Below are 17997 nucleotides of genomic sequence, written 5' to 3'. Positions count from 1 at the left end.
GAGGTTTCGTGATTTTACATTAGGATGTTATATTGTGGTATTCGGCAACCGTGAGCCATGCCTATGGCAACCCTGACCGGGGTTCGGGGTAGGGCCAAAGGCCCTCCCCCGAGTCCTGGGGAAGGGGTCTGCCGATCCCCTCCCTATGCCTAAAATTAATGATTGATTCTGACAGCCTTATTATGGTTAAGCTGTATTGTTAATTCCCCCCACCCTTTCCAGGGATGGGGGAATCATTATTGCCCAAACTGACTATTGTATATGTATTATATTGCTTTTATTTATGATTATTTATTCCTATCTGTGTAGCTATTGTTTGTTGTATATAACTTTAGTAATCCTTAGACCTTCAATAAAGGAACAACTGAATAGATGCTGTTTATTATTTAGTGATTGCTAGAGAAGCGTAGCTTCTCTATAGTCTAGGTGTCCACGTCTGTTCACACTGCCGTAGTCATTTGAACTCTGGTGTCTGCCATTTATCCTAGGCGGATACCACAACTTTTGGTGACAGCTGTGTGAGATTACGGCAAACCACAAGTGTAGAGCAGACGCGCAGCTGAGGCTAAGGTACTCCCAGCAGTGAAACTGGCAAAACTGACACAAGCAACCTGAATTACCCACCCTGGATAGCAAGGTCTAACTCTGCGTCCGGCAGTTGTGGAAGCGAAATCTAGCGAGATTGGACGAGAGACTGCGGAGAGCAGCAAAACTTGACGGAGAACCGCGAGAAGCGCCGACATCTAACGGAGAATTGAGCGCTCAAGGGCTGAAACAGGCCTGCGGACGGGCTGAAACAGGCCAACTAAGTGTAAACGGCTGAAAATAGGCCAACATTTACTGCAAGAGATAGCAGGATTCGAACCAGCGGCGCTGCAGGACGGGACATTCCCTGCCGCCACCAGCCGGATTCGGATACACGGCGCTGCAGGACGGGACATTCCCTGCCGCCGACAGACTGAAACAAGCCAAGGATTCGAACCAGCGGCGCTGCAGGCTGGGACATTCCCTGCCGCCACCAGCTGGATCCGGATACACGGCGCTGCAGGACGGGACATTCCCTGCCGCCGACAGGCTGAAACACGCCAAATAGCTGCGAGCTGCGAGCCAACATACGAGTGTAGTGTACCAAGTAGAGGAAACTACGTCAACTCCAAGTATCCTGAGAGGCTACAGCGCAGCCACCCATCTAGAAAAGCAGATATTATATCACATTGTAGGGATTACCACCCTAGTGTGAAGGCTGAACAATAGATTTATGAGCAAGGATTGGTAAACAATTTGTTGTGTATTGTGATAAAACTAAAAATAGAACAGGCTTGGTAAGCAAATCTGTTGTGTATTGTGATAAGGCCAAAAAATAGAATCTAGATGTAATATAACAATGCATTGATAAACAATCTAACCACCCAAGCCTCCAGCAAAACAAATACACCCCTTATTCCAGAGGAAAGGGAGGGGCCCACCATCCATTGAAGAAAATACAATCGAGGTGACATAACAATAAGCCCAGGATTAAGGAAAAGGGCACAATTACCTCACCACACAGTTACCTCAAACCCACAGCACTCCCCCCTCTCCACAGGGGGAACGGACGGTTTTACCCCGTCCCCTCACGCGCTTCCCCCCTCCTACCCACACTTGACTAAGTCCGCCCACGGTGTGGAGATAGCGACCAGGAGAACAGAGCGCCATTTACGGGTCGCGCAGCAGAGTTCGGGACGTATAACAAAATTCAACGGACAAATAAGACAAAGCGGACCAATGAGAGAGCGGGTTGAGGGATAAGTGCGCGTTTTACCTGTGTGCGCGGATTTGACGGTGCGTAAGCGCGTTGCAAGGAAAAGGATATTTCACGCACACACACACACACAGGAGCGGAGCTACTCCACACAGTGGTCTATTTTGGCCTTTTGGTGGACATTTCACCTACCTCTACTCAAAGTCAATTTTCTCAGCTTGTAGTTGATAGAATCGTTCAAAATAAAAAGTGTGCGCCTTATTATTACCCAATACAACTCGTATATGCATCTAGAGAAGAAAAACAAAAGCCAACTGGCCTAGAAAATACTTTGAAATTTAGCTAAAATTTCATATTTTTATAATTTTTTCTTAAGTCCTAGAGAGCCTAAATTCGATGTTTTAAAGCAAAAAAACATTTTAAAACCTTGAAGCATGAATGATTATTACTGTAGAAATGATTATATTAAGGTAAATGATCTATCACCAAACTTTGTACAAAACATACATTTGATACAACTAATTTAAGTTTCTTCACCCTTTTATTTTACGAAGTTATTTTCTCTTAGATAATTAATAATACTTAATGTAATCTAGTAATAAAAAACGAGGATAGGTTACTGGCAAAAAATATTTTATTGGAAAAGAATTTTTTTTAAAATGTTTTTTTTGTGATAACCCAAGTCGTTGTTTCTTATCACGAAATAAATACACAAGGATATGTTACTTGAAGACAATCTTTTTGGCTCCAAAAGAAAGTTTCATACACCATGCAATTGCAACAAGGAAGGGGACATACGACCGTAAATTACACTGGTACCCAAAGTTTTATAAACACGTTATCTTGTTTGTTGGCCCAAAAACTTATTATTGAAATTGATTGGTTGGTTTCGAACTAGAAGTGTCCAAAATTTTTTACCAATAATAAAAGGGATAATTTTGTTCATCATTATTGGGGATGGATATCATTATTAATTAATCATTCATTGTCTAATCCCTTTAGATTACTCATTCAATAGAAAATAAATGGGAAGGAAAATGATTAAATTCAATGACTGAAAAGTCTGAGGCTTTGTTCCTTAGATGCCATATCTTTGACAAAAAAAAATTTCCAGATGGTTTTAGTCTAGCATTGGATATACTATTACTTGAATGTCACACCAGATTTTTATGTTCTCAAAAAAAGGGAAACTCGCAGCAGACTGAAATAACTATACCCCCATCCCCCTCCTTTACCCCATCCCATCTCCTACTCGATAAATGAACTGGCAAATAAACGAGTTCCATGTTAGCAAGGGAAACTCTCAGCGGACTAAATAACATGACCTCCTAATCCACCTCATTTACCGCATCCCATCTCCTACTCGATAATTGAACTAGCCAATAAGCGAGTAACATGTTAGCAAGCTAAATTGACGACAATTGCATGGGCATTGCATTGATAAATGTAACAAGGATTTTTTATTGAAATTATACCTACTAGTTTAACAAAAAATCAAATTATTGTTCGAAAATCTGTTTTTAGATATCTTACATAACAAACACAAATATTTAAACATTAATGATATTATGTTATTGAGAAGAAATAAGTTAAAATGCATTTAATAGTAAAATTAACGAAGAATATAAAAAAAAGTTTTTTTTCATCTATTGCAATTTTAGAGTTTACCCTATAAAGTTAAAGTTAAAATTTGAAATAAACCGGGCCCCGTAACAACCTAAACTAAACATCAAACTTTAACATTATACCTGTAAATTAAGAATAATATATGGTTTGGTATGTTACGGGGCCCGGTTTTTGGTCAAAAACTTAAAAAACTGAAAATTATTGCCAAAATTTATTGCAAAAATATTTAGGAAATGACATAAAAAAGTTTTAAAAACAACTATAAAATTGATGAAAAAAGTAAAAAATAAATCTAAAACCCCAGTTTCCTAATAGATCATGTAATATTATGAATATAAATAGGTAAAGAAACTTCATAGTATCAATGTAACAATGAAAAAAAATATTTTTTCCAAATATGTGGAAAATTCAAAAGGTAAAATTCATGACATGAAAATAATCCTGAACCTTCATGTTTCAAAGTTCATAATTCATCAACCAGTAGTTGAAAAAACAAAAACTCTTCGGTTTTATATGAGATAGGGTATATATTTTCAAAATAAATTATTAATTTTGAGGAATTCCAATGTTGATTTTTGGCGAAATGTCCGGCCTTAGACCACTGTGCTCCATAGCATCTAACAGAGATATTTTTAGAAAAAACAAGACTTACAAGCTTCTCCCTCCTATCTATAGTGTGATAAAGGAAAACCCAATCAGTTCCTGACAGCAGTTCAGACCCTCAACAGCTATCTACCCCTACCAGCCTACTCTACAACTCAGAAAAAAACTAGTGACAAGTACATCTAAGTTACATCTTTGTAGTTAAACTACCAACCTAGTGATAAATAGTGTTGGCTGCTAGGCTAGAAAGCCTCAAGTGTAAACCATTTATAGTATTGACTTAAAACTTCGTGTCCCGCCGCTGAACCGTTGACCCGATGGAGCAGCCGCAAGCGCCAGGAGGCGACCAAGCCCAAGGATGGCTCCAGGATGACCCCCAACCGGCTCCAGCCGAGTACCGCAAGCTGATGCTGAGTAACCTGCCGGAGTATAGAGGACCGCCCAAGCAATCCTGGAGTTCCCACATCCGCAGACTCGAGATGTCATGGGCGGCTTACCGCGTGCCTCCCCATGACACACTAAACCGCCGCAACGCCCTTTTACTGTCACTGGTGGGGCAAGCGGCGGAGATGGCCTCTCATCTGTTTGGCGAGGCAGGCCAAGCCCTTGACATACGAACAAGTCAAGGCCGAGTGTGAAATGTTTTTTCGTCCAGCCTTTGAATCCCAGACTTTGAAGCAAGCCTTCAGGGATTACAGGCAACACTCGACAGAACCTATACAAGCATACATATCCACAAAGTGTGCCTTGTATAGGGAGGCCTACAGCCATGAGGACCTTGAATTGTTGATAGACGAATTAAATCGTGGCATTCATAACGCTAATGTGAAACGTGAAATGATGAGTCATGAGATCGCCTCGGTACCTGAGTACACGAGGCGAGCCATGTTCACCGTCACAATGATTACCAAGCAGCTGAAGGAGGGTGTGTGCCTAGTGGACGCCACCGACGGGCTCACGGGGTCAGCCAGCGTCCAGTTGCCCCACTACGACGAGTCGGAGCCAATGGAGATTGGCGCCTTCGCTCCGGGTCTCCACCAGATGGGGAAGGTCGCCCCAGATGACAAGACTTCAGGCCGCTGTTACCGCTGCCAAGGGAAAGGCCACCGAGCCCGAGACTGTCCGACGCCTATGGAAGTCAGCCTAGAAGAGAGACGCACCCAGCCACGCCGTGACCGTCCTGCCAAGTGCGACCGTTGCCACTATGCCGGCCATACGGCGGCCGAGTGCAGAGCCGATTGGGACCAGGTAGCCGGCCGGAGGCGCACTGCAGACAAGGGCGCTCCCCCAGGAAAGCCCAGCAGAGTAGCCAACATGGAAGGGAGCGCGCCCCCAGCAACACCGCAGCAAGCAGCCGCCCCCAACGCAGCGGGCCGAGCCGACGGAATGCCGCAGTTTGGAACCGTCCCAGCTAGAATCAACGTACTGGGAGGAGCGGCTGAACCCAACCGGGTTGGCCTGGGCTTCAGCCTCAACCACCTGGGGCCGGAGTTTGTGCAGCCCAACAACATCGCCGAGCCAGAAGTCCTGAGGCCCCAGCCCTTCAGCCTAAATATGATGGGGCCTGCCCGACCGAGCCTACCCAGCAAGAGTGGAGGGGCGCTACCCAGCGTCACTGAGACTATGTACAGAGAGGCCCTGGCGGCTGTTGAACGAGAGAGGCAGGAGGCGCTAGCCAGCGCATCAGAGTCGATGTATGGAGCGCCACCCGGCGCCGCCACCTGCGATGACTGGGGGGTGCTATCCAGCGCCCCCACCCTGGTGCCTGGGGCGACAACCGTCGCCACCACCGAGATACCTGGATCCTGGAACGAGCCAGCAGTCCCAGAGGAAGGGGTGACACCCGTCACCCCCAGTCAGCCAGCGCCACCAGCCCGTAGGGAGAGCCCAGCCATACACCATCCAGCGCCCACTGCCAGCCGAGGGAACCCAGCTGCCCATCACTTCCAGTCGAGCCAGGATAAGTTAAATTTGACAAATGTATTGTATCCAAATTATTGTAACCCCCCAACCTTGCATGTGCCTCCTGCACCAGAGGCTGGGGAGATTGAAATTTGGGGATATAAGAACTTGCCTGTGCCACATGCACCTGAGTTCCTAGGGCAGGGGAGGGACATAATTCAGGGCGAGCCTGTGCCACACGCACTTCAGCCCCATGCCACTGGGCATGCCATGGACAAGGGAAGGGACCCCTTGGGGCTAGGGGAGCCGACACCCAGGCAGGCGCCAGTCGCCTGTCAGTCTGTCATTGGGGAGGGTATCGGGATGCCCCGGGCACCCAAAGATAACGCTCAATGGAAATTTGTATCTAGCCAGGAGCAACCCAGCCGTGTCCAGCCCCAAGAAGCAGCAGTGGCCCGAGCCGAAGATCCCCAGCCGCGTGTGCGAGGTAGATGGCTGTCTGGTAGCTTCTCACACTGGTGGATGGTTCTGTGGGGACTACTGCTCGCAGCCGTGTGGCCTACAACTAGCTACGTCCTGGTAGGGTGGGACTGCGCCAACCCCACCCACGTCACAACCTACAACAAGGAGAAGATGTGTAGCACGGAACCGCTACACCAGGAGGTGCCCCTGGGCCACGAGGTACATGTCCTGCAGCAAGTCAAGATTAGGGAAACAACAGGATATAGTTGTCAGCTCACCGTGTCCCAGTGGACATTTAGGTGTGGGGTATGGGGTCACCTCAAGGTGACCTCGGTCCCCACCCTCATGAGGCCAACCAAGATTGATCCAGAAACGTGCCGAGACCTGGCCAGGAACCGAGTCTACACGCTGCCAGGCAAGACCCAGCCACTGACGTTCCAGCTGAACCATCCCCTGTTCTTCACCCTCGACATGGTGGGCGCCTTGGTCAACAGCCCCGAGGGGGTGGGTTGTGAAGGGGAGGACGTCCATTTCGAGGGCCAGCTGTACCGCAATGAATTAGTGCTCCAGGAACGACGGCTGCTGGTCAAGGAAGAGACCTACGTAGTAGAGATTGGATGGGTGGAGTCCCAATCTGACCACCTGACCCTAGAATGTCCCCATTCTGAGCTGTCTTGCATTACTGGGGAAGCCACCTACGTGTGGGACCACCTGGGGAGAGATTGCCCCTTGAGGCTGATCCGCAGCCTCCAGCCTAGCCTAGTGATGGATGCGTTCCTGGTTGACCATCAAGCCCAGTTCTTCATCAACATGACCACCCCCACCTCAATAGTGAACTGCGACTTTGAGGCCCATGCCACCAACCACCCAGCATTGTTCGTGGCAGCTGACCCTGCCGCGGCAGCGCTGCCCAGAGTATCGGCCAGGGATGTGGATGTCCCCCTGCAGGCCCAGATACATGCAGGCTACATTGGATTTACCCTGGAGACACGCATGAAAAGCACAGCGGCAGAAGAAGTAGCGGCCAATTGCTGGAAGCTCCAGCAACTAGACCCGGCCCACCCGGTGCGTGTCCAAGGGAGCACGTTCTCTGTGCTGAGGGGAGATGTCCTGCTCCAGCTTACCTGCCAACGCAACAAATATGTTGTCCGTGAGAGCAATGAATGTTGGGACAAAGTACCAGTGGAACCCACAGGATTCGTAGACGCCGTGACAAGAGTGTATAGCGGCCACGCCACCAAGATTCCCTGCTCCTCCACCTACCCCCTAACTGTGCACGCGGAGGAAGGCTGGATAGAGCTAACCCCCGCACCTAAGAAGAGGCCACCCCCGCTGGATACGCCCAAGTAGCTGCTGACAGAACCTTTGGATGACTTTAGTTCGGGAGGCTTGTATTCGCAAGCTGAGCTGAACGACTGGCAGCAGCTGCTAGTGTTCCCAGCGTATAAAGCCGCCATGCTGACCGGCTTGTCTTATGGCTCATGCGTTCAGCAAGGTAGCTGTTCGGCCACAGGAGACCATGGGATCGTGTCCTACAATATCGACCGACTGGTGGAGGAAGGAGAGGCCGCCCTGGATGTCTGGGCTAGGTTCAGACAAGCTATTCACGAGTGGGGAGATGGCGCAGCCATACTGTGTTTGCTGTTGTTGATCCTCAAACTGCTGGGGGATTTAACCATCATTTCCCTGGCAGCCGCACAAGGAGGTGTACGGGCCGCCATGAATGCGATGTCACAAGTGTTCCTGTACCATCCAACCTTGTACAGGAAGGCCTTGGCCAGAGCCCGACTCACCCATGCCAAGTCCCGGGACTTTTCAGTAGACTGGGATGCCATTCCTATCGGCCGGGAAGCAGCCGAGGAAATGGTGTCCATGCAATCAGCCGATAGCGGGCATGACCGCCCAGGCAGGCCTGGACCACCCTCTGGAAAGCCCCGCGGCCCCTCGGGAGGCCAGGCTGTCGCTCAGACGGTCAACTTGGTAGCCAGTGCCCCAGCCGCTGCCAACAACAACCAGAATGCCCCGTTACTGACCGGCCCCGCAGCGGCTGTGCCCCACGCCAACCTGACACCTGCTGGCGCCGAGCTACGTGTCCAACCAAAGCCAGCCTCTACCTTCTATCCCACGCTGGGAGCCCATCAGCCCTGAAAATCACCACTAGGATTCCATTGAATCATTATCGTTTGTATATATATATCTTAGCCCTAAGGAGCGGGCCGAAGGCCTCAACCACTGTCGGAAGTCTGGCGGGGAGACCCCCTCCCAGCCTTCCGAGGGGAGAGTTGTGGTATTCGGCAACCGTGAGCCATGCCTATGGCAACCCTGACCGGGGTTCGGGGTAGGGCCAAAGGCCCTCCCCCGAGTCCTGGGGAAGGGGTCTGCCGACCCCCTCCCTATGCCTAAAATTAATGATTGATTCTGACAGCCTTATTATGGTTAAGCTGTATTGTTAATTCCCCCCACCCTTTCCAGGGATGGGGGAATCATTATTGCCCAAACTGACTATTGTATATGTATTATATTGCTTTTATTTATGATTATTTATTCCTATCTGTGTAGCTATTGTTTGTTGTATATAACTTTAGTAATCCTTAGACCTTCAATAAAGGAACAACTGAATAGATGCTGTTTATTATTTAGTGATTGCTAGAGAAGCGTAGCTTCTCTATAGTCTAGGTGTCCACGTCTGTTCACACTGCCGTAGTCATTTGAACTCTGGTGTCTGCCATTTATCCTAGGCGGATACCACAATATTACAAATTTTTAAGTAAATATTCAAATTTTAACTTGTTAAAAAAGAATTATACCTCATTTGGCTGTTTCCGACAGAAGTTTTTCTAACCGCCGCTGTAACATTCACGGCTGCTCCTTGTTTAGCAGTCGTTGCACCTTTAAAATAAATCTATTTAATGTTTAACATTATTTAATACTTATATTTGCCGGAACTTTTGTTTAATGAAAGCTTCCAATGTTTAACATTTACAAAACAGCCTACTTTATTGCATCAAGATCCATGACAGATCTATATAGGAAATAAATGTCTTTATATGAGCTCAAATTTTTCAAGCGATAAATGTTTAAAACTCATGGTGCTCCAATAATCCGTAATAAACTCTCATTGACCAGAACGATAAGACCCATTATTTTACTGTATGAAAAATAAATTCATTTTTTTTTATTTCATGTTGCTATAGGTATGAATTATATTGAAGTATTAAAATTCTATCCATAAAATAGAAAATTTTAATTTATAATATAGTAAATAAAAGAAAACTTAGTTTTCAAATATTTGATACGTGCATAATGTGGTCAGATATTGAACTAAAATTTAACAGTTACCTAAACATTTTAACCCTTTCAGGACGATAATTTGAAATAAAAAATATTAAGATCCTAAAATAGTTTAACCCTTACAGATCAGGCCCCAATTCCCACCTTAATAGATTGGGGGGGGGGGGGGGGGGGGGGCTCAAAGAGCTCTATCTCGGCTCCTGGTACAGATAAAGACGTAAATTTTTTTTCTGGTGGTTCATGTGTATTATTAGAGAAAATTACTTTTTCTAGTCATAGCAGTCAGACCGCTCCTTAGCCGCTTTTTAGCGGCCAGCCGCTAAATTTTAAAACAGCTGTAGAGCGGCCAATTTTGCAGCTAGGATGACCAAATTTTTATTTTTCATAACAAAAAAATTACTTTTTCTGATCATCGCCGAAAAAACGGCAAATAACGGAAACCGCCATTTTCGGCGGTTACGGCGGTAAAACGGCGATTGGCGGCGCATATTAATATTTTTATCTGTTTATTATTGCTCAAGGATTTACCAAAAAAATTATAGGTCTCTAGCTGTAATAGAAGCCACGATATTCATGATATATGTCTGTAGTAAAAGCCAGACAAAAATCGGTCAAAAAGTCGGTCAGGGAGCGGTCAAACGGTCATAACACCACTTTTCTCAGATGGTCATTGACATCTAAGTATTCACCAAAAAAATTGTAGGTTTCTACCTTATACACAAAAGTCATAATGTAGAAATTAAGATTTATTTAGAATTTTTTCTAATTTTTTTTGCTACCCAACCGACTTTGACCGGACACCACGACCGACACAGACCAGATATCCTAATAAAATCAACTCTTGCCGACGTATAATTACTAAACTTAAAAAGTCATGAAGTTACCATCTTACCTACAAAAAAAAATGAGATTGAAAAAACTAGAGGGGGGGGGGGGGGGCTCTTTGAGCCCCCCCCCCCCTCGATCTGTAAGGGTTAAAGAAAGAAATCGTCAGGGAGAAGATAATGGAAGAATAGGGTTAATAGTCAGAATTCAGATAACCAAAAGAAAGTAAATAAAACATTGAATAAACCTAGCCAATAGCGAGATAATTATATCGAGCCCAACTCTAATACCTACATATATAATTGCATTTATACTAGTGGCTGCGCCGGCGCCATAGCATCTATAGGGGCTCAGTATTTAATGGGAAAGGTATCAAGTTCTAGCTACAACCAGATGCCATTGTAAGCGAATCCCTAGCGAAAAGGCTTTAAGCAAACTTTTTGAAGAGAAGTATATTAACGCTTATTTAAGTTTAGTTTATTCAAAGTATATTGTTACAAAAGTCCCAACCTGCAATAATAGAGCCAACCAAAAATTGGGGGGGGAAGTCCATTATAGTAAAATCAGTACCATATAGTGCAAAAATAGCTATAAAATACCGTCGCCTCTCTATCAATAAACAATGTATATCCTATTATATAAAGTAGTAGGGTGTTTTGGTACCTGTGGTTGAGAGTCTACTTGTAGATGACTTAGCAGACGAAGCTCGTGATGACACACTTAGCCTTGTTGAACTTGAACCAAGTGATGGAGATGTTGGCTTAGATCTAAAAAAAATAAATATATATTTAATATATTATAATAATCTTGATCTAAAAGAAATATATTTTATAGATAGATAGAAAACTAAGTTCTTACTCGATAAATATATTTTTTAAAATATTGATTAAGAAAGTTTGAAAAAAATTTTAAAAAGCTAATTTTTGTCAAACACTTCACAAAAGTCTAAGAAATTTGGACTGTCATCTTAGTAAAATATTTTCCAGTATGGCTTCGTAACCGATTAATATCCATAGGATTAGGCAATTTTCTACGAGTAAGAAAATACAAGACATGAAATTTGACCAGTTTTGTTAGCCATGGCCTGGTTTAAACCTTATTATTTTTCATTTTACTATCCACGGAACGCTGTCTATAATACGATGCGATAAATAATCAATGACATGTCCACCCAATCTGATAAATCCATTCAAGCTGCTGACCTGTTAGCATTCGGTATCTGATTCTCGTTTCTTTTATTCTCATTTTTATTCGTAGATTTTCCTGACTTGTCAGCATATTTCAAATCCTAAAATCATGGATATATCATAACTTGGATCTTACACCAGATTTTCATGTTCTCTAATAAACTGACTAAAATAACGACCAGCCCCCCCCCCCCCTATACAACCTCTTTAAACAGTCCCATCCCATCCTACTGGCTGAACTTACTGACCAATAAGTGATGCCCATGTTAGCAACTTAAATTGACGAAAATTTTTCCCCTGTGGAATGTGGGAAAAAGGTAAGATTAGCGTAGCTACTTTTTAATTAGGGTATTTTTGTACTTTCAAGTGTCCGTCGCTGAACGATATCTCCAAAGCATAATATTAACGGCTAAAAACAATTCTTTCTTCTTGAACGAACATGAAATAGCTTCTTCTATTCTAATATTATTCCCGAATTGCTGTTATTAAAAAGTTTTAAATATAATTAAAATTGTGCTTGTTTTTTAACATCTTAAGTTTTGATTCATTGATTATTTACTGTTAAAAACATAAACTAAAACATGGCAAACAAGATAAATGGATTATTTCAAAATAGGAAAAAGTAACATATATAAGATTTTAAATAATTAAATGCATAGATGAGATTAAAGTATTGTAAGTATATCTAAACAAGTGCAATCATGTATATAAGTAGCCCAGCATAATACAAGAATTGAATTGATTGTAGGGATAGGACAATGAGCATAAGGTTACTTATTCTTTAAGTGTGGATTTTTTCTTTTGTAGATTATAAACATTATGGGTAATAAAGGGTTTGTTGATTAATTTATCCTTAACTTTTCTATTCCCTTCATATTAAGCACTTTACCTTTCACTAAAGGATCTAAAGTGGTAAGACAATGGCCGATAAATTGATGTACATCCAAATAGAGATTACACAAAATTATCCCTCCTGTGAATTACAATTGTGGTTGAAACGTTTGGACACTCAACTTAATATATGAACCAACCAATCAAAACTAGGGACTAGTGTAATAAAAAGCCAAATATCCTCTCCCTCCCTGAGTGCTCTATAAGGTTTTACAAACAATTATCAATTATAAGACGTACAGCCAGAATGCTAAATGTAGAGTAGCTACGCTTGTAACATTGTTGTACGTACATGCATAGATGCAATACTTTGCATTAACATTCAATATCACGGATCAAGGGAAAGGAAATAGTTTAAACCACCAAATCAAAATTAAATTAAAAACAACGAAAGTACAACGAATGAGGGAACGTATTTAAAAAAAAAAACTTTTGTTATCAGTTTATCTTTAAATCTACCCCCTCCCCCTTTATATATAAGAGTTGGTAGAAATAATAATTTACACTTCATTATAGTATCTCTATTTCTCTTAAAATCTATGTAAGCAAGTACATGCATACAATACATTGGAAAATTCCTATTTTTAGCATTATACATACAAAAAATGAAACATGTTCTCTTATTCGTTGGCTCTAAAAGTTTGTGTACCTAGTTACTTTTATTTAATTTTAATTGGTTGTTAAAAAACTAGTGGTGTTTAATCATTTCGATCAATAATTCTAATCTACAGATGAGGTAATTTGTTTATTATATATTAGAATTTCATTAATTAATCTCCATAGTTTTGTCTTGTCCATTTAGATTCCTACAACTAAATAACATTTAAGACCTGTAGAGAATCAATTCTATATCAACTAATTGCTGCACTCCTGGCATCTAGGGGCTATAAATTGGAAAGTTTAAGGAAAGTGTAAATAGCCTAAAAAAACAACATAAAAATTAATAGCCTAAAACCATTTAGGGACTTATAAGAAGCTTCCATAAAATGGAGCATTCAATTGTTTAGTAGTTATCGAAATCTTAAGCCACAGACAAAATAACAATACTACTTTAAATAATAGGATACCTCAGAATCTAAATTTTGGATGGTTTGATTGAGAGACAGATCTGTAGAGCACAAATCTTCGGTTTCTATCTCATCTCCTTCCAGCTTTACATCTTTAGATTCGTCCTCGATAGAGATATCTAAAATAATAGATAGAATATCAAATATAGATATTAATGAATCTATAATACTGGATAGATAACCAGAGCTTGTCGATGCCTCTAGCGGCTCACCTTATATCGTTATTTAATTTAATATGCCAGCGCTGAGCCGGAAACCACTTTAAAAACACCCACCGACTCACAACTGCCATTTTGATTTAAAAATCCATGTTTTGATGGCGGCATTATAGAGAAGCCGCGCTTCTACCTATCCAAAAGTTTACCTTCTAAAGTAACAGTAGCTGCGGTATCGTCGTTGATATCAGAAAACCCGCGAGATAGAAGACGCTGACAAATGTCGTCTTTCCGACCAGAATATGCGCTGAAATTGAAGATATTTTTTATTAAGGTAGCTTTAGGATTTTCTTGGATGATACCACGTCATAACTTATGAAGTTAAAATTAAACCTCTAAGGGTTGGGGAATAGCTTATCCCATAAATATTATATCTACAATAAAATGTACTGTTTAAACTTATAGAATATGAAGTCTTTAAATCAAAGGATTTAATGATTGTCATAAATCAGTTTTTGGTAGGTACGTGATATTTTGAAAATTTGTGGATAGGCAGTATTTGTAATTAAATTCTTACGTTTAGGTAAAGTTAGGTTTAGGAAAACCCTGCCTTTAGGTTAAGTTGATTTCTCAATTGTACCTGTTTGTTTTGAGAAGAGAATCGTAGAGGCTGGACTCAATTTGACTGGAAGAGTCCAGAGTGCACAAGTTTGAGTCCTGCTGTATCGAGTCTATCTCATCCAAGGTTTGAGTTTCAGTTTTGGAGATTCGTCCATCTAAATAAAGATTTATTTTGGTATTTTTAACTCCAAGGAACAGAGGGGAAAAAACATGCTATAATATAATGTAGTAATGTATAATGGAGATGGCTGGTCCGAATGGATAAATCTATTCTGGGTAGGTTTTGTTTTGTTGTGGTTTTAGGCTATTTTCCAAATATACGCCCTCCCCTAAAAGCTAGGGGCGCATTAACTAGTAAATAGTAAAGGAATATGTAGATTTTTAGAGAGACAGTGAAAGATATTATACATGGAATATAAAACTTTGTGTTGTTTTCAGTAGTAAATAAAGTTTTAGACAATAGCACACAAACACACGGAAATGTATGGATTGGATATGTCAGTAATTTCCCACCTACTGAAAGTAAACATTTTTTAAAAGGACTCTCCACAGAAAAATCAACTTTGGATTTTTGAAAATCTAACCTGAAACTATTATTCTCTGTTCAATTTTAGGCATTTTTTGTTTTTGTGGCATCGCGATCGAAGCCCTTTGAAAATTTTGTCCGCCGCCTATTTGTACTGCCGCTATAACAATGTATACTACACTTTCCTCCACTCAATATGTGTTCGCCGCTAAAGAACATTTGCTCCATTGCAACCGGCCGCTCTACGATTTATCCTCTTCCTTGACTGGACAATCCTGCCGCCTCCATTTTGTGTTCGCCTCCGCCAAATATAACCATCTTTTGCCGCAGTTGCCGCATTCATCGCCCTTCTCCGCCGCTACTCCACTATACATTGCGTACGTAGCTATACACAACACCCCCAGCCTCCATTTAATTTCTGAACAAGGGAGAGGGGAGCATGTATTAAAAAGCGACGTACAGCGGAGTAGCGGCGGAGAAGGGCGATGAATGCGGCAACGGCGGCAAAAATAGAAGCTAAAAATCACTAAAGCAGCACAAATTAAATGGCGGGAGGATTCACTTAAAGGAGGTAAAAAATTTCAAAGGGCTTCGATCGCGATGCCACAAAAACAAAAAATGCCTAAAATTGAACAGAGAATAATAATTTCAGGTTAGATTTTCAAAAATCTAAAGTTGATTTTTCTGTGGAGAGTCCTTTTAAGAGTTATGGGGATTGTTTTTATAGCCTAATCATAGTGTAACACCACAGGGATCTGAAAGGAGAAGCCAATTGCCGATGAATTGATGTGCATCCTCAATGATAAAACACAAAATTACCCTTCTGTAGATTAAAGTAAGTGGTTGAAACCTTTGACCTATCAACCAATCAAAATTCAAAGTCCCAAAAGATGGTTACGATTAAGGAAACGTTACATAAAACTGTGGGGATTAATATAATAATTAACAGCCCATTGTCCCCTCCCTCTCTCTGATAATACCTAGGTCAATGAAAGATAGAAAAAAAACCTTGTCATATTTTTTTTGTATTTAATTCTTATAAATGGCAATACCATACAAAAAAGTTTCTAATGAATTTATTATTACTTGAATCTTGCAACAAAATTATCATTTACTCATATAAAGTAGCTGGCTAAAATAACGTTCCCCCATCCACCCCCTTTACCTTCTCCTACTTGATTAACGAACTGATCAATAAATGATGTCCATTTTGGCAACCTAAATTGACGACAATCTTCCCCCAGTCACACTATCCACGTATGTTCTATATCCATTTTTCTACTACAAAAGTCTAAGCTTAAAAAAACTATGGCTAATCAAACAAACAATAGGTAATGATTAGGTACCTAAATCAGAGAAAAATCCACTAGATTCCATGTCAGTTGATAGGGTCACACTGAAAAAAGAATAAATCATAGGGAAATATAGTTAATAGGTAGCTTTGTTCACTTCGTCTGTCCGTCCGTTAGTCAGTCCGTAACGCTAGAGGGAAAATGTGATTTTCTCAGCTGCTATTGAAGATAGATGGCTGATTTTTAAAAGAAGATTTTTAGGGCTTTGCAGCCGCACCAAAGCCTCAGATTAAAACCCGTTGGATTCTTTTTGATGGAGGGATTGCCATATTGGGTCAGGTTTAGACTACCATGTGATTTCTAATAAGTTGATTTTCATGGTGCTTACTGGCGGCTGACGCTCGGCTGGTAAAACTTACCTTACAGCCAAAGATTGGGGGTCGGTGGAGGAATATTGAGAGTCGTACAGAGAGGAGGAACAACCACGTCTGAAATTTGAATCAAATTAAAGAGTAGTAACGCTAGATTTAAATAATAGGCCATTGAAAGTGTCGTTTCAAGCACTATTAAGCACAAAAGCACTTAAATAAATTTAAAATAAGGGAGGGAGGGGTAGTTGATTGTTTGTAATTTAAAGTTAGTTTAAAGCACCGCAGGTAAAGGCAACGCAATTGTTAGGCATGGCGTGAAAAAGGGGTCTGGTCAGGGCTCGATAGAAAGTCTTAGGAAAAGCACCAATAATTCTTGCAGTGCAGCTACACCACAAATTTTCCATGTTGGCAAAATAGATAGGTAGGTATGATCAAAATGTTTTAAGTTTTGACAATTGAAAAAATCTCAAGTTTAAAATCAAATCAATTCTTATGAAAAGTAAAGTTAAATTTGAAATTGAACAACTTTGTCACATAAGAATATGTTTTTACATATTGACAAGGGCTATTTGTGATTTTATTTGACTGTTATTCAATATATGGTATGATAAGATTTGAGGGCCAATAAGTATTATGCCGTTATGCAATATTTATCCATGAAATACGTTTTTTTTTTTTTGTTATGTTTGGTATGATTGGGTTGATATTTTCCGTTTGCGTCTTTTATTCATAGCTAATTTTGTTTGTTTTATTTTTGGTTAGATATGGTATAACATATGTTATTTAGACTTGGATGAATAACTACTTTATTACACGCTTGTCCGTCCATTAAAATGTTATTTGATAATAATATCAGAAAAGATTTCATTGGTGTTTATTAATACGACTTTTGTCTTTGAGGTCATTGAGCATAAGCTTTGCTATATATGCCTAACAATTTCCTATTATATTACTGTTATTCAGTTATTGCTGCGCTACTAAAATGTTATTTTCACATTGAAAAAACACCAAATCTCAAATTTCGAAAAGTTTTACAGTTGTCAAACGTACCTATCCGATTTGAAAAATATTAAATCTTCAAGAAAAGTCAATTTTATTATTGCATTTATAGATAGAAACTGAATCATTTATGGAAAATTATGGTAAAATATAATAACAAGATGAAAATAAGTTAGCATGTATTGTCTATAAATCTCCAAATTAGTTTACCATTAATTTCATCGATTAAAGGTTAGGTAATATGTATGGCATTTAATTCTGGCCCTTTAAAGATTCCTATATACTTTGAATACGATATTATTTTAATGACATTCCCCAATTTTTCTAATACATCAAACACTTTGCTTTAGTCCAAAAAACACAAATTAATAGTTTAATAGGAAACATAAACTAAAACATTTTTCATAAGATGTTGAAATTATAGGTACTTATGGGTTT

The 17997-nt window shown here is 41.1% G+C and overlaps 2 protein-coding genes across 6 annotated transcripts in view; one reads left to right on the top strand and one right to left on the bottom strand.

The window, feature by feature from the left end:
- Positions 1–17997, bottom strand: part of LOC145334306 (uncharacterized) — a 240959-nt gene that overhangs the window by 164447 nt on the left and 58515 nt on the right. For all 5 annotated transcript variants that reach the window (XR_013884802.1, XM_080179711.1, XM_080179712.1 and 2 more), the window contains exons 32-39: positions 16609–16677; positions 16244–16293; positions 14391–14526; positions 13960–14057; positions 13596–13714; positions 11653–11738; positions 11114–11217; positions 9142–9223 (exon numbers count right to left, since the gene is read on the bottom strand). Coding sequence is in view for 4 of the 5 variants with exons in the window: in XM_080179711.1 (XP_080035837.1) it covers positions 9142–9223; positions 11114–11217; positions 11653–11738; positions 13596–13714; positions 13960–14057; positions 14391–14526; positions 16244–16293; positions 16609–16677 (744 nt within the window). In the remaining variant the exon portion in view is untranslated. The remainder of the gene's footprint in view (positions 1–9141; positions 9224–11113; positions 11218–11652; positions 11739–13595; positions 13715–13959; positions 14058–14390; positions 14527–16243; positions 16294–16608; positions 16678–17997) is intronic.
- LOC145334092 (uncharacterized) lies at positions 6496–7540 on the top strand. Its single transcript, XM_080179376.1, has 2 exons — positions 6496–7209; positions 7289–7540. The coding sequence occupies exons 1-2, from the start codon at positions 6506–6508 to the stop codon at positions 7329–7331; spliced, it is 747 nt and encodes a 248-aa protein (XP_080035502.1). The 5' UTR covers positions 6496–6505; the 3' UTR covers positions 7332–7540.

This window comes from Acartia tonsa, chromosome 12, assembly GCF_053477335.1.
Source record: "Acartia tonsa isolate MP-2025a chromosome 12, ASM5347733v1, whole genome shotgun sequence".
Classification (NCBI taxonomy): Eukaryota; Metazoa; Arthropoda; class Copepoda; order Calanoida; family Acartiidae; genus Acartia; species Acartia tonsa.
This window is presented reverse-complemented; position numbering and strand designations above follow the sequence as displayed.

Bases quoted from the DNA above. Each gene is read 5' to 3' on its own strand.
- LOC145334092 (XM_080179376.1), top strand. From the start codon at position 6,506: ATGTGTAGCACGGAACCGCTACACCAGGAGGTGCCCCTGGGCCACGAG. The intron at 7,210-7,288 runs GTTCGTGGCAGC...CTGCAGGCCCAG, and splicing joins GCCACCAACCACCCAGCATT to ATACATGCAGGCTACATTGG.